A 14,263-nucleotide genomic window follows, 5' to 3' on the forward strand; every position below is an offset into this window, starting at 1 on the left:
TAGATGGACTTTTGTAGCAGTTAGAGTAACTGACTGTTTCTCAAATGGTTGCTGTGAAATCTTCTTGAAGTCTTGCCTCTTATCAAGAAGCCAATGTGTGTCACAGAATAAACACTGCGGTGTGGTCAAGATTGACTCCCCTCATCCCAGGGTCCAGCATCAGGCTGGGTTTGTGTGTTGGTTCAGGAGACTCTCCCGAGCAGCGGGGAGGGGAGGGGAAAGTGGAGAGTTGCTTGATGGTGCACGCTTATTAGCCTGAAATATCCGTGCAGCAGCTGCACCATTTCCGCGGCAACACCTGTCGCCATGGCGCTGAGTTGTCGACATGCCTCTGTGTCTGTGTCGGCATGTCTTAGGAGCAGCACATTCACGGCGTGTTCAACCTTTGGAAACACTCACACACACACCCACACACACACACACACACTTACATCTCACACTAATGCCCTGGCACGTACAGAATGTAATACACGAAGTACAACATCCTTGATGTGCAGTGATGCCAACATGTAGCAACACAAACACACACACAACTCCCTGTAGCTGCACTATTTAAGGAATCGTTTGGGAAGAGTTAACGCCTCGAGAGGAAAACTGGCCTCTTTGTTGCATCCCAGCACACTTCATTTTCTGGTTTCCCCTCCATTTCTTGTCTCTTTATTGAGATCTGGAATTTTCCATTGCCATGACAACTGCAGCGGTGGAGGCAATGGATTAGATACTCTGCACTGTGCTGGGGGGTGTGGTAGCTGCATGTGTTGTGAGTACTGCATGGGGGGAGGCTGGGCCGAGGGGCTGCTTATGGGGTGTAAGGCTCGTAAAAAGGGATTGGGGTTGAATGTATTTTTTTACTTGCATGCGTGCGTGTGTGTGTGTGTAGGGACAGGGTGGGGGTAGAGGATACTCTAAAACCACATTGCACCAGATGGAAGCCTTTGATCTCCTAAAAACACACACATTGTTTTAGCCCGTCGGCCATATTGAAACCACACTCTTTCAGTTTAATCTTTTCATTTAGTTTCTCCTGTTCTGTCTACTTCCTGTGAGCAGGTCACATGACCTTCCTGCCACTGATTGTTTTGAGCACTTGACGTTTGACAACACACTATTCTCGTCTTCTCACCCTTCTTTTTCTCCGTAGCAAAATCATAATAGAACAATTAACCCCGTCTATCCCTCATCTTAACATCTCAACTCTTTCTCTTTCTCTCTGTCTCTCTCTCTCTGCTTCATTCCTGTCTCCCTCCCTGTCTGATTTCCATCCTTCCAGCTGAGAAAACAGGAGCAAGGGCTCTTGGCAAAGGAGATGAGGCGGGACACAGAGAGAGAGAGCGCTAGAGAAAAGAGTAGAGAGGGGGCTTTTCAGACGAAGAGAAAAAGGGATTGCGGCTTTGAAAGGGAGCATTGTGTTCTTCTTCCACATTGCTACAGCTCCGTCTCTGTGATTTAGTCGAGCCAGCAGCCAGCACATTACTGTGTCTCTTTAAATCAGCATAGTGTTAGCCTTAGCAACATTCAGGCTCCAGCGCTTCAGTGCTCCTTCCCAATAACCTCTTCTTCCTCTTTCAGCCAAAGAGCACCGGCCTCCCTGGTAAATCTGCCTGATGGGCACATTCTTCTCAGCTGAAATAATAAATGGAAACAGGCTTTTTTGGAAACTATGTCCAAAATTTTTGTTTGGCAAAGCATAAAGAGGATGATGCAGAATGCAGAAATATATGGGTCGTGTGCGTGTTCATATTTAACAAATCTGTGGATGTTACTAGATGTTTGTTGTTATACAGGGAGTATGTCAGGGAGTATTTTTAGAGCTGGCTGAGTGTACCAACAGAAAAAGCGTTTTCCATTCCTTTCTCTCTCTGTTAATTATTTATAAGGAACTTTCATCCAAAAGACTGCGGCCTCTTTTACTCTCCTTCTGCACTCTATGGCAAGAAATTACATTAACATGCGACTGTCTGTTTCTGGGTCTCTGAAACTTATACTCATATGTTATCTTCATTCAGTGTGCCATATGGATTTACATCCCATTTTAAATTGACTAGTGCGGTAATCATTCATTTCATCCCAGAGTCGTTTCTCGCTAAAGTCCAGATTAAGCTGGTTTTTATCCTTTCTGTGTTTCCAGTGTGCATTTCCACAGAGCAGAGCTCTGTCCTCCAACATGTGGTGACCCAACACTCTACAGAGACAGCTGCAGGATGGGAGGAAGGAGGGAGTGGGGAGTGGAGGGCAGGGAAGGAAGAAGAGAGGGAGCCAGTGGAAGAGGACGAGGACGAGGGGGAGGACTTCCTCCTTTCACTTAACTACTCAGTGTAAAAAAAAAAAAAACACTAAAACGGGCGCGGAAACTCACTTCCTGTCCCGCCACTAGCAGCCCACTACGTCACATCCTGCTTTTTCCTCCCTCACATTGATCAGACCCCCTTGGCCTGAAACAAGATCCCTGTTTCCTCACAGTGAAGGTCTCTGGCAGCTCACACACAGAGGGAGGAGAGGCAGCTCTACTTCCTGTTCCCTTATTGTGGAAAAATTAGAATGAATTTGATTACGAGGAAATTCAGGAAATTTGATTCACAGCATTTTTTGTTTGAGAGTGTGTTGTGAACGCCTGACTTCTTCTGACTCACTGGGTGACCAGAGAGTAGAAGTGTTTTTACAGACTGCCACATGGCTACTTGCATGTACATGTGTCACATTCGGGATGTGATGACGCCTCTTATTCTGTCTTGTGTCCAGCCTGTCTGACTAATGTTGTTACCGCTCACAGGCGGCCCATTGTCAAGTTCCAGTCTGCTTCGTCTCCCCCTCTTTGGACAGCCCCTGCTATACATCACTGGGTTGAAGTTTTTCGCCTGTGTGTGACTGTGTGTGTCACTCTATTGTGGATATCACTGTGTGTATAATCAGCAGGAATGCACTTAATTAAGCAAGATGAGGGGGGACATCAGGGGGCAATAAAAGAACAATCTCCTCATTCTGTTGGGTCTGTCCTCGGGGAAATGGGTGACACATGGGGGGACGGTGAGGACAGTGGGAGACTCTGTTAGTCACAGCATGACAAACATCAGCTGACAAAGTAACTCTAAAGCTATTTTAAATCCTACATGCATGTTGTACTCATATGAATAGCCCCTGAATTTCCTTTGATTGTTACCCAGAATTAGAACACCTAATACTGTAGAATCAAAGTGGGACAAACCCGCGGCGCTTTATTGCCTCTGACTCATCCACTTGTGTCTGTGTGGGAAAAGCTCCACTCGCCTCTGCCATGTTTCCTGCATATGTGTCTCCGCGTTGCCAGGTTTGACTAATGGCTGAATATGTTTGTCTTCCTGCAGGTCACCCAGCTCAGCCGGGCCCCGAGCCAATAATGGCCGCTGCGTAGATCCGTGATGAAGATGTGTAGAACAGAGAATAGCATCCACCGCTGGGGCTGACAGTTGCCGTGGCAACCACATAACACATGGAGAGAAGGGTGAGAGGAGCCGGCCATTTTGGGTATGTGAGTCTAGCAGAGACTGATGTTAATAACTGGGCTGTCAAATCATTTACTCTACAAAAGGGAATGTTTAAAGGAAATATGTGTGGTTGAAGCTGCTTATTTTTTTCCAGCATGCTCTTTAATCTCTCACAGCTGTGGGTCTAGAATGCGTTAGAATGGATGTCACACCTGATCCACAAACAACACTCTGATCATCTCCATCCCTCCAGCTCTTGGGTCCCTCTTTCCATCCCCCAACATCTGCAGCAGTGAGTTAAAGCCTGCTCCTTTTGTTTTGCATAGTGACGTGGCGTGGGCTATTTATAGGGACGTATGTTATTGTGCGAGACCTTGTGAAAGGCACAAAGAGCCCGAGCAGGCTACCATGTACCCATAGTGGCCCCAGGATCTGTGAGAAGAAAGATAAAGAACATGTGTCTGTGTATAGAAGACAGTGAGCTTGGAGATCGAGCTGTGTGACTTCAGATATTTCACTTTTCCCCCAACGCTTTATAACCATTATTCCCTTCTAGCTATTAAAAGCAGATTACGCAAAGAATTGGCACTAGTGCACACCAGTGAGAAATGATTTCCTGGATTGTCTGTAATTAATTTTCCACTGTCAAAATGAAAGATTTTTGACAGAAAAGAAGCGTGATAATGATTCATTTCTTTCAATTATCTCATAATAAAGGAACAGTAGTTTCACACAGTCCGTGTTCAATTTTACATCCCTGAAAATAGTTTGCAGTCTCATATTTTGTCTTGTTTATCCAGAAAACCTGAAATGGATAGGTGAAAGAACAAAGCTTCTTGGGACACATTAGGAGTGCCGCGGTCCCACAGACAAAAAGCAAGCTTTTGGCACATCTTAGGTGAGTATCATGAAGTTACAGTATTAACAGTGTAAACACTTAAAAGGTTAACTCACTCAAGCGGTAGCCTGTGCAACAACGTGACATATTAGCATCAAAACAAACCACACACGTAAGTACTTTTTAAATGATTTCAGAATCTTTTTATTTGAAATGTCAGTGTTCAAGAGAAAATAAAACAGCAATATAAATATTAGCATAAAAATAAGAGAGTAAACACAGGGGTAAAGCGTGGGAGCCTAAGCATTTGATAAGAAAGATAATACAGCAGGATAGAGTAGTATTAATTCAGCAGCGGACGGACGTACACATATATAATATTTATAATCATTTGTTCATATGGACAGAAAGAGAATGAGAGGCATTCTTTCACAAATGCACAAGATAAAATCACCGCAAAAGAACATTAAGAGGTTACAGAAGGATAGAAACATTTCCATATTTTTTTTTTTTTTTTTTTTTTTTTTGTCTTGTTTCTTTACAGGGTGATAAAAGATAGTAGAGAGAAAATAAACACAAAAATATGCGCAACACATATCACAAGTTAACTAGTCTACGTGTGTCACTTTGTTTACTTATCTAAAGTTATCTTTAATTCGTTTATTTACACTGAAGAGTTAGTTGGCTTCCATGGTGCTTAGTTACTACATTGCAACACAAACTGCTGAAGAACATCTCAAATTTTTATTTATTGTTGATAATTTTTTTTTTTTTAAGCTGTGGTTTTTCTTATTTTTTCTTGAAAAACAAAATGCAACACATTCCAGTAGTAAGCCACGCCTTGTGGATAGGGACTTTTATTTTGAAAATGTTGGACGTGGTCCCTACTTTACAAACACCTGGCTCATACCATCGACAGGACTGGTGTTTTATTTACAGAGGGGAAGAGCCTCACAGGACTACCAAGCGGAGGGGGAGAGGTGAGAGGCAGAGAGAGTTTAAGGTTTCCCATTGATTTCAGCGGAGGAGAGATATTTCTAAGGGTGTCGTGAGTGGTATCTCCTCACCAACAGGGATGACTGTGCTTGGCTCCGTTGACCTCTACCTGGGTCAGTGCATTAGAGAAAGTGTAGGGGTGGGCGGGTCAACAGTGGTTCCTCTGTACATTCAGTGGTTAGAGCCAAGGTTGTTTCCCACCCCCTGGTTGATACAATGGTGCCACCTCAGTCTATTTACCTCTCACCACTGCAGCTCCACTCCCCCTGACCCTGCCTGCAAGCTGCCTTTTTTTCATGCAGTTGTATCTGGCCAGGGGCCTGACAGACAGATGGACGGCAAAGTAAAGACTTCATATCTTATACAAACAGTTCCTCTATGCTATCGAATCATTATCTCCCAAAGGAAAAAAAAAGAAAAACACTGTGTTACAACTAGAAGTTTCTTCAGCACTTCAGGATAGAGAAGGGTCGAGGCCCTAGAGGCCTACAAAGTGTCTAGAAACTCCTAAGCACTTAAGTTTACCACATCTACATGTTTCCCTAAAGACTGAAGTGATTACTACCCCTACATCATATCATCTTCAGAATACGGACAGTGCATTTCTCTTTGTTTGGCTCTCAATGTGGGGCAGTGAGTGGGGGAAGGACACGAGCTGGGTGTGAAGAGGGGAGGGCAGGGGGTGCTGGGCAACAGGACATGTCTGTGCCCATCTGGAGCTGTTAGACAAAAGGCCAGTCCCTGCTGCTCATACCACCTGCATGGACAGAATGGCTCACGACTCCATGACACAGGCACCCTCTGCCAGGCCTTCCTCTGGGTGCATGCTCAGGTCATAAAAATATCAGAAGATTAAAATCTTTTTTCTTTTCTTTTTTTTTTTTAAACTATGATTACAAAAGTAATTTTCATTTTTGTGTCAAGTAAATGCTACATGTGCATTATACTGACCTGCGATTGAAGGGAGGATAATAGATTCAGGATGTCCTCCTCTTTGCTTTTGCAATGCATAGTTTGCAACTCTAAACTAGTATATGTGGTTTGAACCTTAATGAGCATGCAGAAGAGTTTGTAATACCTGTCAAACAGAAGCCTTATATTCACGGGACCTATGCTTTAAGACCCTGCAAGGCTGACCCTATATAGGAATCTAAAGAATGGCAACTAGCGTACTTTACAATAGCCAACTCTCCACCTCAGGGAAAGCACACAATAAATCCAACATGAAAGACAAAACATTTCATCTCTGAATACATCACTGCGTATAGGCTTGTCATCCCAGCAAGGTTTCTTACACTGAATCTCTTTGTCAAAGTTTATTTGATTTTTTTTTTTTACCAAAAGAAAAAAAGGGGGAAAAACACAGTAACCCCCCACACCCTGCCAAAATATCTACCAACAAACATTATGTGAACAATACTAGACCTTCAGCACAGCACGGATTAGAAACACTAACAGCCTTTATCACATTCCCATTCTTTGAGGACACTTCCAAAGAACCATCAACATCGTCCATGTGGTCAAAAGTGGTCTGCTGTCAATATTTAGAGATGTAAGATACCTTAAGGTGGGGTGTGGGGGGTTGAATTTCTGATCGGATCTGGCCAGGCTCGTCATTACTTCCCCTCCTCCCTCCGTCCAGATCTACTTCTTCTCCTTCTTGGTGGACTTCTTCTTGGAGGCGGGGGTCTGGGCGGCCTTGGGGGGCTCGGGCTGGGCCGAGGCCTGAGGTGGGGGCAGCGCCTGTTGGGTGGCCTGCTGGGCCGTGGCCTGCTGCTGCTGCTGCTGCTGGGGGTTGGAGGTGAGGGTGGCCGTGCTGCCGGGGATGTAGACGTTCTGGCGGTAGTCGGGCACGTGCTGCAGGGTGAACTGGGGGCTGTAGCGGGTGCTCAGGCCCATGGTGCCAGGCCCAAGTGTGGCCGTAGCCTCGCTCACTTCTGGGGGGAAGAGAGACAGAGTGGGGGGATGAGGGGTGAGGAAGGAGTGGAGAGAAGGATGAAACTTGTTAGACAAGCATTTGAAAGGTTTAGTATGACGTTACACAGAAGTAGTGGAATGAAAATAGGGCATAACAGGTTATTCATTTTAAAGCAGATTCAGTGAGAAGATCTGATTAGATTTTAACAGGAAACACACAAAGCTGCAAGGAACTGAAGTAAAAACGAGAAAGAAATATGAACATAAGAGGCATAAGAGGCAGAGCAGGTGTTGCAAAATGGAGGACAGTGTGCAGATGTTTATTTGTTTAACAGGGATGATGGATTGGGTCTCCCCAGAATAGTTCTCTGCATTTCTGGTTTCCTATCAGGCATGCCCTCTGTGTATATGTGAGTGTGACGTAGCTGCTCAGCTCATAATTCTCCCACAGCCCCTGCATTGCAGAGCCAGAGACACAAACGCTCCCTCCCCCATTCTGTACCTCACTCAGCCTACATCAGCACACATATGCACAAGAAATCTGTCCTGCTAGCTACGCCGCTTTCCAAAGAGCCAAAGTGACTGCTTTAATTGCTCCTGCATCGTGCCTATCTCACACAGTGACATTAAATATATAGAGGGACGACCTTCAGTATTTATCACACGTACTGTTTGTTCTTTCCTCCCTGTCGGCTCTTACTGTTCTGTCTAACCTTGTGCTGGCATGCCGGTCACCACCATGCAGACTTTTCTCTCTCTGTCTGTAATGGAAAAAATTCCACACAACGTCCGGTGCAACGTCCAAGAGGGGGGGAGCGTGTGTTTGTGTGCGGAGGGAGGGAAATATGATGAAGTAACGCTGGAAACAATGACCTGAGTCTGTTTGGCAGTAAATCTTGTCCCTTCGTAATTTCTGTGTAGTTTGTGTTGCTTCTGTATCTGGTCTTGCTGAGCAGGCTTTCTAAGCCAATTTTTAGCGTATTTCCATGTGGTGACAAAGCCCTCCACAGTAACAGCATGAAGATGCGCCACTGTGTGCAGGCTAGACCGCGGCTGCAGGTGGAGAGGAATAGTACAAGAGGAGGAGGACGTGTGTTGCGAAATATGGGAATCTTTAGTAAAATGGGAACCGGAGGGCTGAATGTTACGTAAATGTTCACGTAGGTCTGCTTATTAAAAAACACTGAGCATGTGATCAGTGTGCACAGTGAAAACATGCACCTCTGTCATGTTATGAATTTCAACACGTCAACTGCACTTTATCAGAGAAACTGCCGGTAGGTATGTCCACTGTTTGAATTCCGCCCAAGGCTTCCTCTGATACTAGCACACATCCACTACATGGAAACGTCAATGTGGACAGAGAGAGTTTTATCAATGAGTAAGTCTGGCTTGTTGCCCTCCCACCAAACAGGAAGCTAAACAAACCGCCGCTTCCCACGCACCCTGGCTAGGCATATGAAGAGAAATAAATAGGTTTGAATGAATGAATTGATAGCAGGGAGGAAAAAAAGATGACGAGGTATGGGACTCACCGTTAGCTGCAGCCATCAGGGCCTGGAGCTGCTCAGCTTCAGTAGGGGGCTGGGGCCAAGGTCCAGTTCCCATGGCAACCTCAGGTCCTCCAGTTGCCCTGTGGCAAAAACGAGGAAAGAACTGCTGTAAATAACTGATGGTTTGTCCTCTACTGTGTGCATGTGTTTAGCTCACCGGCTTGACAGTTGGTGGTTTATGATGTAAAAGCAAAGCAGCTGACAGTGAAGTACACAGCCCGAGGAGAGCTCAACAAGAATAACAAGGAGGATGTATAGTTTGCAAAACAGGGTGTGTCTCAAACAAAAGCACACTCTTAAACACACTGTCTTCAAGGCAGGTACAAATGTGTCTGCACACAGACACACAGCATCGCGCAGCATTCGCACACTTGCCGGCATGATCACGAGTGGCGTCTAGTAAATCTGATTAAATATTTAATGATCCCACCTTTAAAGGAAATAGCTGTCTGCAGAGTCAGACACGCAGAGCTCAGTGAACACTAAACATTTCCATGTGGGCAAACTTCACATTCAAAGGCTTGTTTGATAACGTCTGTAATTTGCATGTGGGGATAACAAGAAAGAAAGTAGATCTGTGATCTACTATACTCACTGACTCCTTTCCATTCCCACACAAGTGACACTCCAACACAAGGTAAACAAGGCCACAACTAGGGCACAATGTTAAAGCTGGCTCTGCTGCTGCTGCTATCCAAAGCTTTGGATGCACGCTAAAAAGCTAATAAATATAATTTCACTTCATTAGAAGTCCTGCACATGCCACTCATTTTAAACTTCTTCAGCTGCACCAGGACACAAGCAACTTTAACTTCTCTTAACCATGTTGAGTGTCACTATCTAAAATATGTTGGTTATTTGGTTATAATTTTTTTTTGTCAGGTCACGGTCAATAACACATCTCAAATGGCAATAAAGTCTCTAGAGCTACTTTCTAAAAAGAAATGGGTTGTAATAATGAAAGAAGAAGGAAGACTAAATGCACAACAGTGTGAAACGGTTTTAGACACATGACATTGCATATTATTTTTAAACTACTCATAAATTCATTCTACAGCAGGACTTCAACCATACTACCAAGTACAAAGAAATATCCTCAGCAACTAGAAAAACAAGAATCCTTGCAACATGTGACCCCCACAGAGCCCTGAACACGGAGTCAGTTTGAGATTACATGAAGAGACAGGGGCTACTAGGATTGTCTAAATCCACAGAAGAGCTGTGGCAAGGTCTCCTAGATGCCTACTTGCCATCTATTATGCAGATATCTAAGAGAACTATCGCTTTTTAAAATGGCGATTACACCAACAAGTGATTCAGCTTTCTTTGGTTTTCCTTCCTTGCTGTCATTTGCATGAAGTTAGATGATAAATCGAAAGTATTTAGGGCACCGTAACATTATTGTTTGTGCCTAAAACCTTTGCGCAGCAGATAGTGTGCTAAATGCATAAGAAGTAAACAGGAACACTCTTTTCTACCTTAAACCAACTAGAAAAAAGAAAAACAAACCCTCCGACAAATTGGTGTGCACCAGTGAATTCAGGGAAAGCAAAGGACACAACAAGAAAAAAAAAAAGGAACTCTAACACACACACACAAAAAAAAAAACTAGGCTCTGTTTGAGAGAAGATTGCCAGATTGCACTGCCAAAACTCTGAAGTGGTTTTCAGTCCGGTGCCAGTGAGAGACCGAAGGAGAGAAACATGTACGTCTTGTGCCAGACGGCCAATGAGAAACAGGCTGGGTAAGACCTCGGCCAGTAAAGCCGGGGCAGCCATTTTGTGCCTCTTCGCACAACTTAAGATAAGAGGGAACGCTTCATTTATGCTAAATTAGCGTCTCTCTGTACTTATCACATCCTGTGGTTGTGTTAAGCGTTTCCTGTGGTCAGGATTATCACTTCCTGTGGGCAAGATTGCACACTGTGGTCCAGAAGGATGTCCTTGGTTGGCCAGACAGGGCTATCGTTTTTCCCCTGCAGCCTTACATGTCTTATCTCCAGTGATGACTCTCCTTGTTGTTGTTGTTTTTTTTTTTTTAGAAAACCTTCAAATGCAATTTAAACCCATTCCCCCAGTCACATGGTGCACATGCTGACTTCTGTCTCATCTGCGTGTTGACCTCGGGAGTCTAATGTGGACTCCTGTTTACTTCACCGGGGAACTTCTCAAACTCTTTTTTTTCTTTTTAAGGCCACTCATGAGCCACATGTTTTCACTGTCCTTCAGTTAATAAATCACATAGAAAGCTGCATGTGGTGGCGTTGAGCTACAACCATCACAGACATACATCGAAGGCCACACCGCATGGTAAGCGATTCTCGTAGAGAGAGAGAGAAAAATAAGAGCTCTCAAATTATAATGACTATATGTATAGCACACATACAAGGCATAGCAAATCTACAAAACACTGCACACAAACTCAAAAGTGTCACAATCCTTTCTACGCCACAGCAGGCATTGTGGCCTATATGCACATCGATCAACAAACCCCATCAAACTTTTAGGGAGACTAACAGAAGCTATGGGTTAGGTACATCTACACACAGCACAGCACTCAACTGCAGTGCACTACCTAAAAGATTTCAGTAACTCTCTGCCCTTAACAGCTGACTGAGTCTTGACAAACTTGACTTGACAAAACTGAGCCCTGATCTGCTGCTAAGGACAGAAAGTGACCGCACAGTGTCTAGGTCTAGTTTAGTACCTTGTCCCATTCTTCGGCGTCCATCGTATGTGTGTACCGTATGGCATGTGGGGGCTAAAAACACAACAAGTTATGCAGTCTGAAAGAACAATTGTGTATCTGACTGAGGGCTGGGCGTGAGTGTAAAGAAATGGAAAATAATTAGATGCTTTACTGATCACAACAACCTAAAATTCCAGAGATTTTTCTTTTGTATGATTAATTATTTCCATATCATGTGTCCATGTCTTTCTAAAGCTGCAGCGCCTCGTGTTTGTGTCTAACACTCTCCTGACAACTAATAATTTCGCCCCCAGCTGATGTGTTTCAGGGACAAGCATTGACTCACTGAATGTGTTGCGCAATCACTGTTGTGAAAACGGCACACGCTCCATTTTAGCCCACACAACATGGGCACTGATCAACCATCAACACGCATGTTCACTAAACCACCCAACTGACACGGGGAAACACTATCCATCTATTGCCATTTAATAGGCAAGTGGCGGATGTCAAACGTGTGATTTCAAGAAACCAGTCCGTTCAACCTTTCAAATGGCAGCAAATGCAGAAAACATTAAACCCACTACATCCCATCCCCCACACACTAGCTCTGGTCACCGTCCCTCATCAGTAGTACTGAGTGATGGCGCACAGGCTCAGGGAGCGCAGAGAGGAAAGGAACAGCAGGGGAGGGGGAGGGGAGTGGAAGCTGCGGCAGCCATTTTATAAGGCAGCCTGGAAACAGGCAGAGATGCTCCTTCAGCAGAGGTCTGAATTCACTGAGCAGGGTTGTGCAATGAAATGAAGCCATAAATTCACTACAATATAATTCAAAGATTACGATGTTACGTCAGTGCTTTACAATTAGTTGGTTGTTACAGCACTCCCTACCATCCCCCTCTTTTTACATTACTCATCCTCCCTCAATCTTTGATTTTATTACTTGGCATTTTATCTGTGTGTGTGTGTGTGTGTGTGTGTGTGTGAGTGCCCTGATTTACTCACCCGCTAGGTCCAGGTCTCTGTCCCTGTGTAAAGCGCCAGTCATTGTTGGGAGGCTTTTGCTGTGGAGAGAACAGAAGACGCAATATGAAATGTGTGTTCCATCGCAACAGCAGCTGGATGTTTCCAAGGCGTCTGATGATGCTGATGATGTTGCTTTGTGGTTTATGCATCTGCGATGGGTGTATGGTCTGTGTGTAGACTGTTGTGTGTCTGTCTGATTTCAACAAAGGGTTACAGATGGCCACAAATATCTGTATGTCCAGGCATCCATTTTGGCACACAATGCTGTAGAGGAGAACACACACACACACACGCACACACACTGGGGCTCTTCATAAAAACAAGAATCAAAACTAAAAACAAAAGAAGAGGATCAGATGAGCTCTTAAGTAGGCAATCAGCTAAAAATGCGCCAATGCAGCCAAAATATGACTCGAACATCCAAAAGAAATTATGTCACTCTCACAAGTGGAAAAAAAAGCAAAGCTATGACACCAACATGAATTTCTGAGGTGCATACTGATTAGCTCCCTAAATGCTTCTTATAAACATTTGTATAAGATGCAGAAGGCAGAGGTAATCCTAGGAAGATAAGTAACTTTATTATTCTGATAGCAAAACTTCAGCAGTTATAAAAAAAACCCTCTCTCATCTCTGTATGTTCCTACTCTCTATTAATGTCCTCAAGCCCATTGCACTCCTGTCCATCTCTGCCTCACTGGCCGTGTCACCATGTCTTTTCCATCTTCCCCAGCTCTTTCCCTCTCTCTCAGGCTCTCTTGTTGTGCAGTGATGCGGTGAATAGACCCCTGGCTTGGCTCCAGATTCTGCTGCCTAATCGACACAAGAGCTCCCAGGAGAGGGAGGCCAGCAGGATGATGTGCTGCATTATTAAAAGAGCTGTCCTACCCGAGGGGATGATGGAAAGAAGCAAGCGAGGAGGAGAGAATCCGCCAAAAAATACCTATACAAAGAGGACAGTACTGTGGGGTAAAGGTAAAGTGGTGACTATCGGGATTGGAGAATTTATTAGAATATTGGGGAATAAAGGGTAAAGGACACTGCAGTGTCGATGATGAAAAAAGTGAAGGGGCTGCTAGGGGAATCAGTGGCCATTCAGTAACAATATAATTACAGAACAATGCGTGTAGTGTTACGTGAAAATAGCTGCCAGTGGAGTAGCTTTCAGCATTGTTTTGAAAAGGTCCATTCACTGTTCTCAGGGCAATTCAAATAGAGTCAGACGAAGACAGCATTGCTTGGTTGGTTCCTCATAGCAAAATGCGATGCCAGAACTCACAAGCTGTTATTATTACAACACGAGATATGCGTAGTGGGTGAATACGAGCAGGGGAGGGCATATCTGAACTCTGATGCGCCTTCAGAGCAGAGCCCGGTCGATGTTTAAACTCTAGAAATTGACTCAGAGACGCATATGTGTGCGTGGGCATGTCTGAGTTCTAGGGAGAGAAAAAGATCAGCAACGAGTGGAAGAAAACATCCAAAGAGAGGCCCAGCATTCCAACTGTGTGACTCGTTCTCGCCACACACATTCAGACACATGCCTGTCATTTCCAAGGTGGGATCCCACTGTGGGCAACGTGGAGGAATGGGAAACTCCGTTCTGGAATATTATGCAAGTAGAAAACTGAAGCACTAGTCATTCTGTGTTGCTGAGTTGCCATGGAAAACAAATCCAAAGCCAGGTTTATGGTTTACATGGACCTTAATCTAATGTTTATCTCCAACAATCTCAGCATCAGTCATTCTGATATTAGCTGATCAATAAAGAAAGATGAGAAGTA

The 14,263-nt window shown here is 44.4% G+C and overlaps 1 protein-coding gene across 6 annotated transcripts in view; it reads right to left on the bottom strand.

The window, feature by feature from the left end:
- Window positions 1-4,485: 4,485 nt before the first annotated feature.
- LOC311491428 (protocadherin gamma-C5-like) overlaps window positions 4,486-14,263 on the bottom strand; it is a gene marked incomplete at its 5' end in the record, with an annotated part of 43,674 nt that continues 33,896 nt past the window's right edge. For 3 of the 6 annotated variants that reach the window (XM_084549349.1, XM_084549347.1, XM_084549351.1), the window contains 3 exons: window positions 4,486-7,229; window positions 8,748-8,845; window positions 12,459-12,517. In XM_084549349.1, coding sequence (XP_084405475.1) covers window positions 6,940-7,229; window positions 8,748-8,845; window positions 12,459-12,517 — 447 coding nt within the window. In that variant the 3' untranslated portion in view covers window positions 4,486-6,939. Of the gene's footprint in view, window positions 7,233-8,747; window positions 8,846-11,471; window positions 11,526-12,458; window positions 12,518-14,263 lie in introns of all 6 variants that reach the window. The other 3 variants (XM_084549348.1, XM_084549346.1, XM_084549350.1) reach the window with 2 other exon arrangements.

Source organism: Chelon labrosus, assembly GCF_963514085.1.
Source record: "Chelon labrosus genome assembly, chromosome: 8".
Lineage (NCBI taxonomy): Eukaryota > Metazoa > Chordata > Actinopteri > Mugiliformes > Mugilidae > Chelon > Chelon labrosus.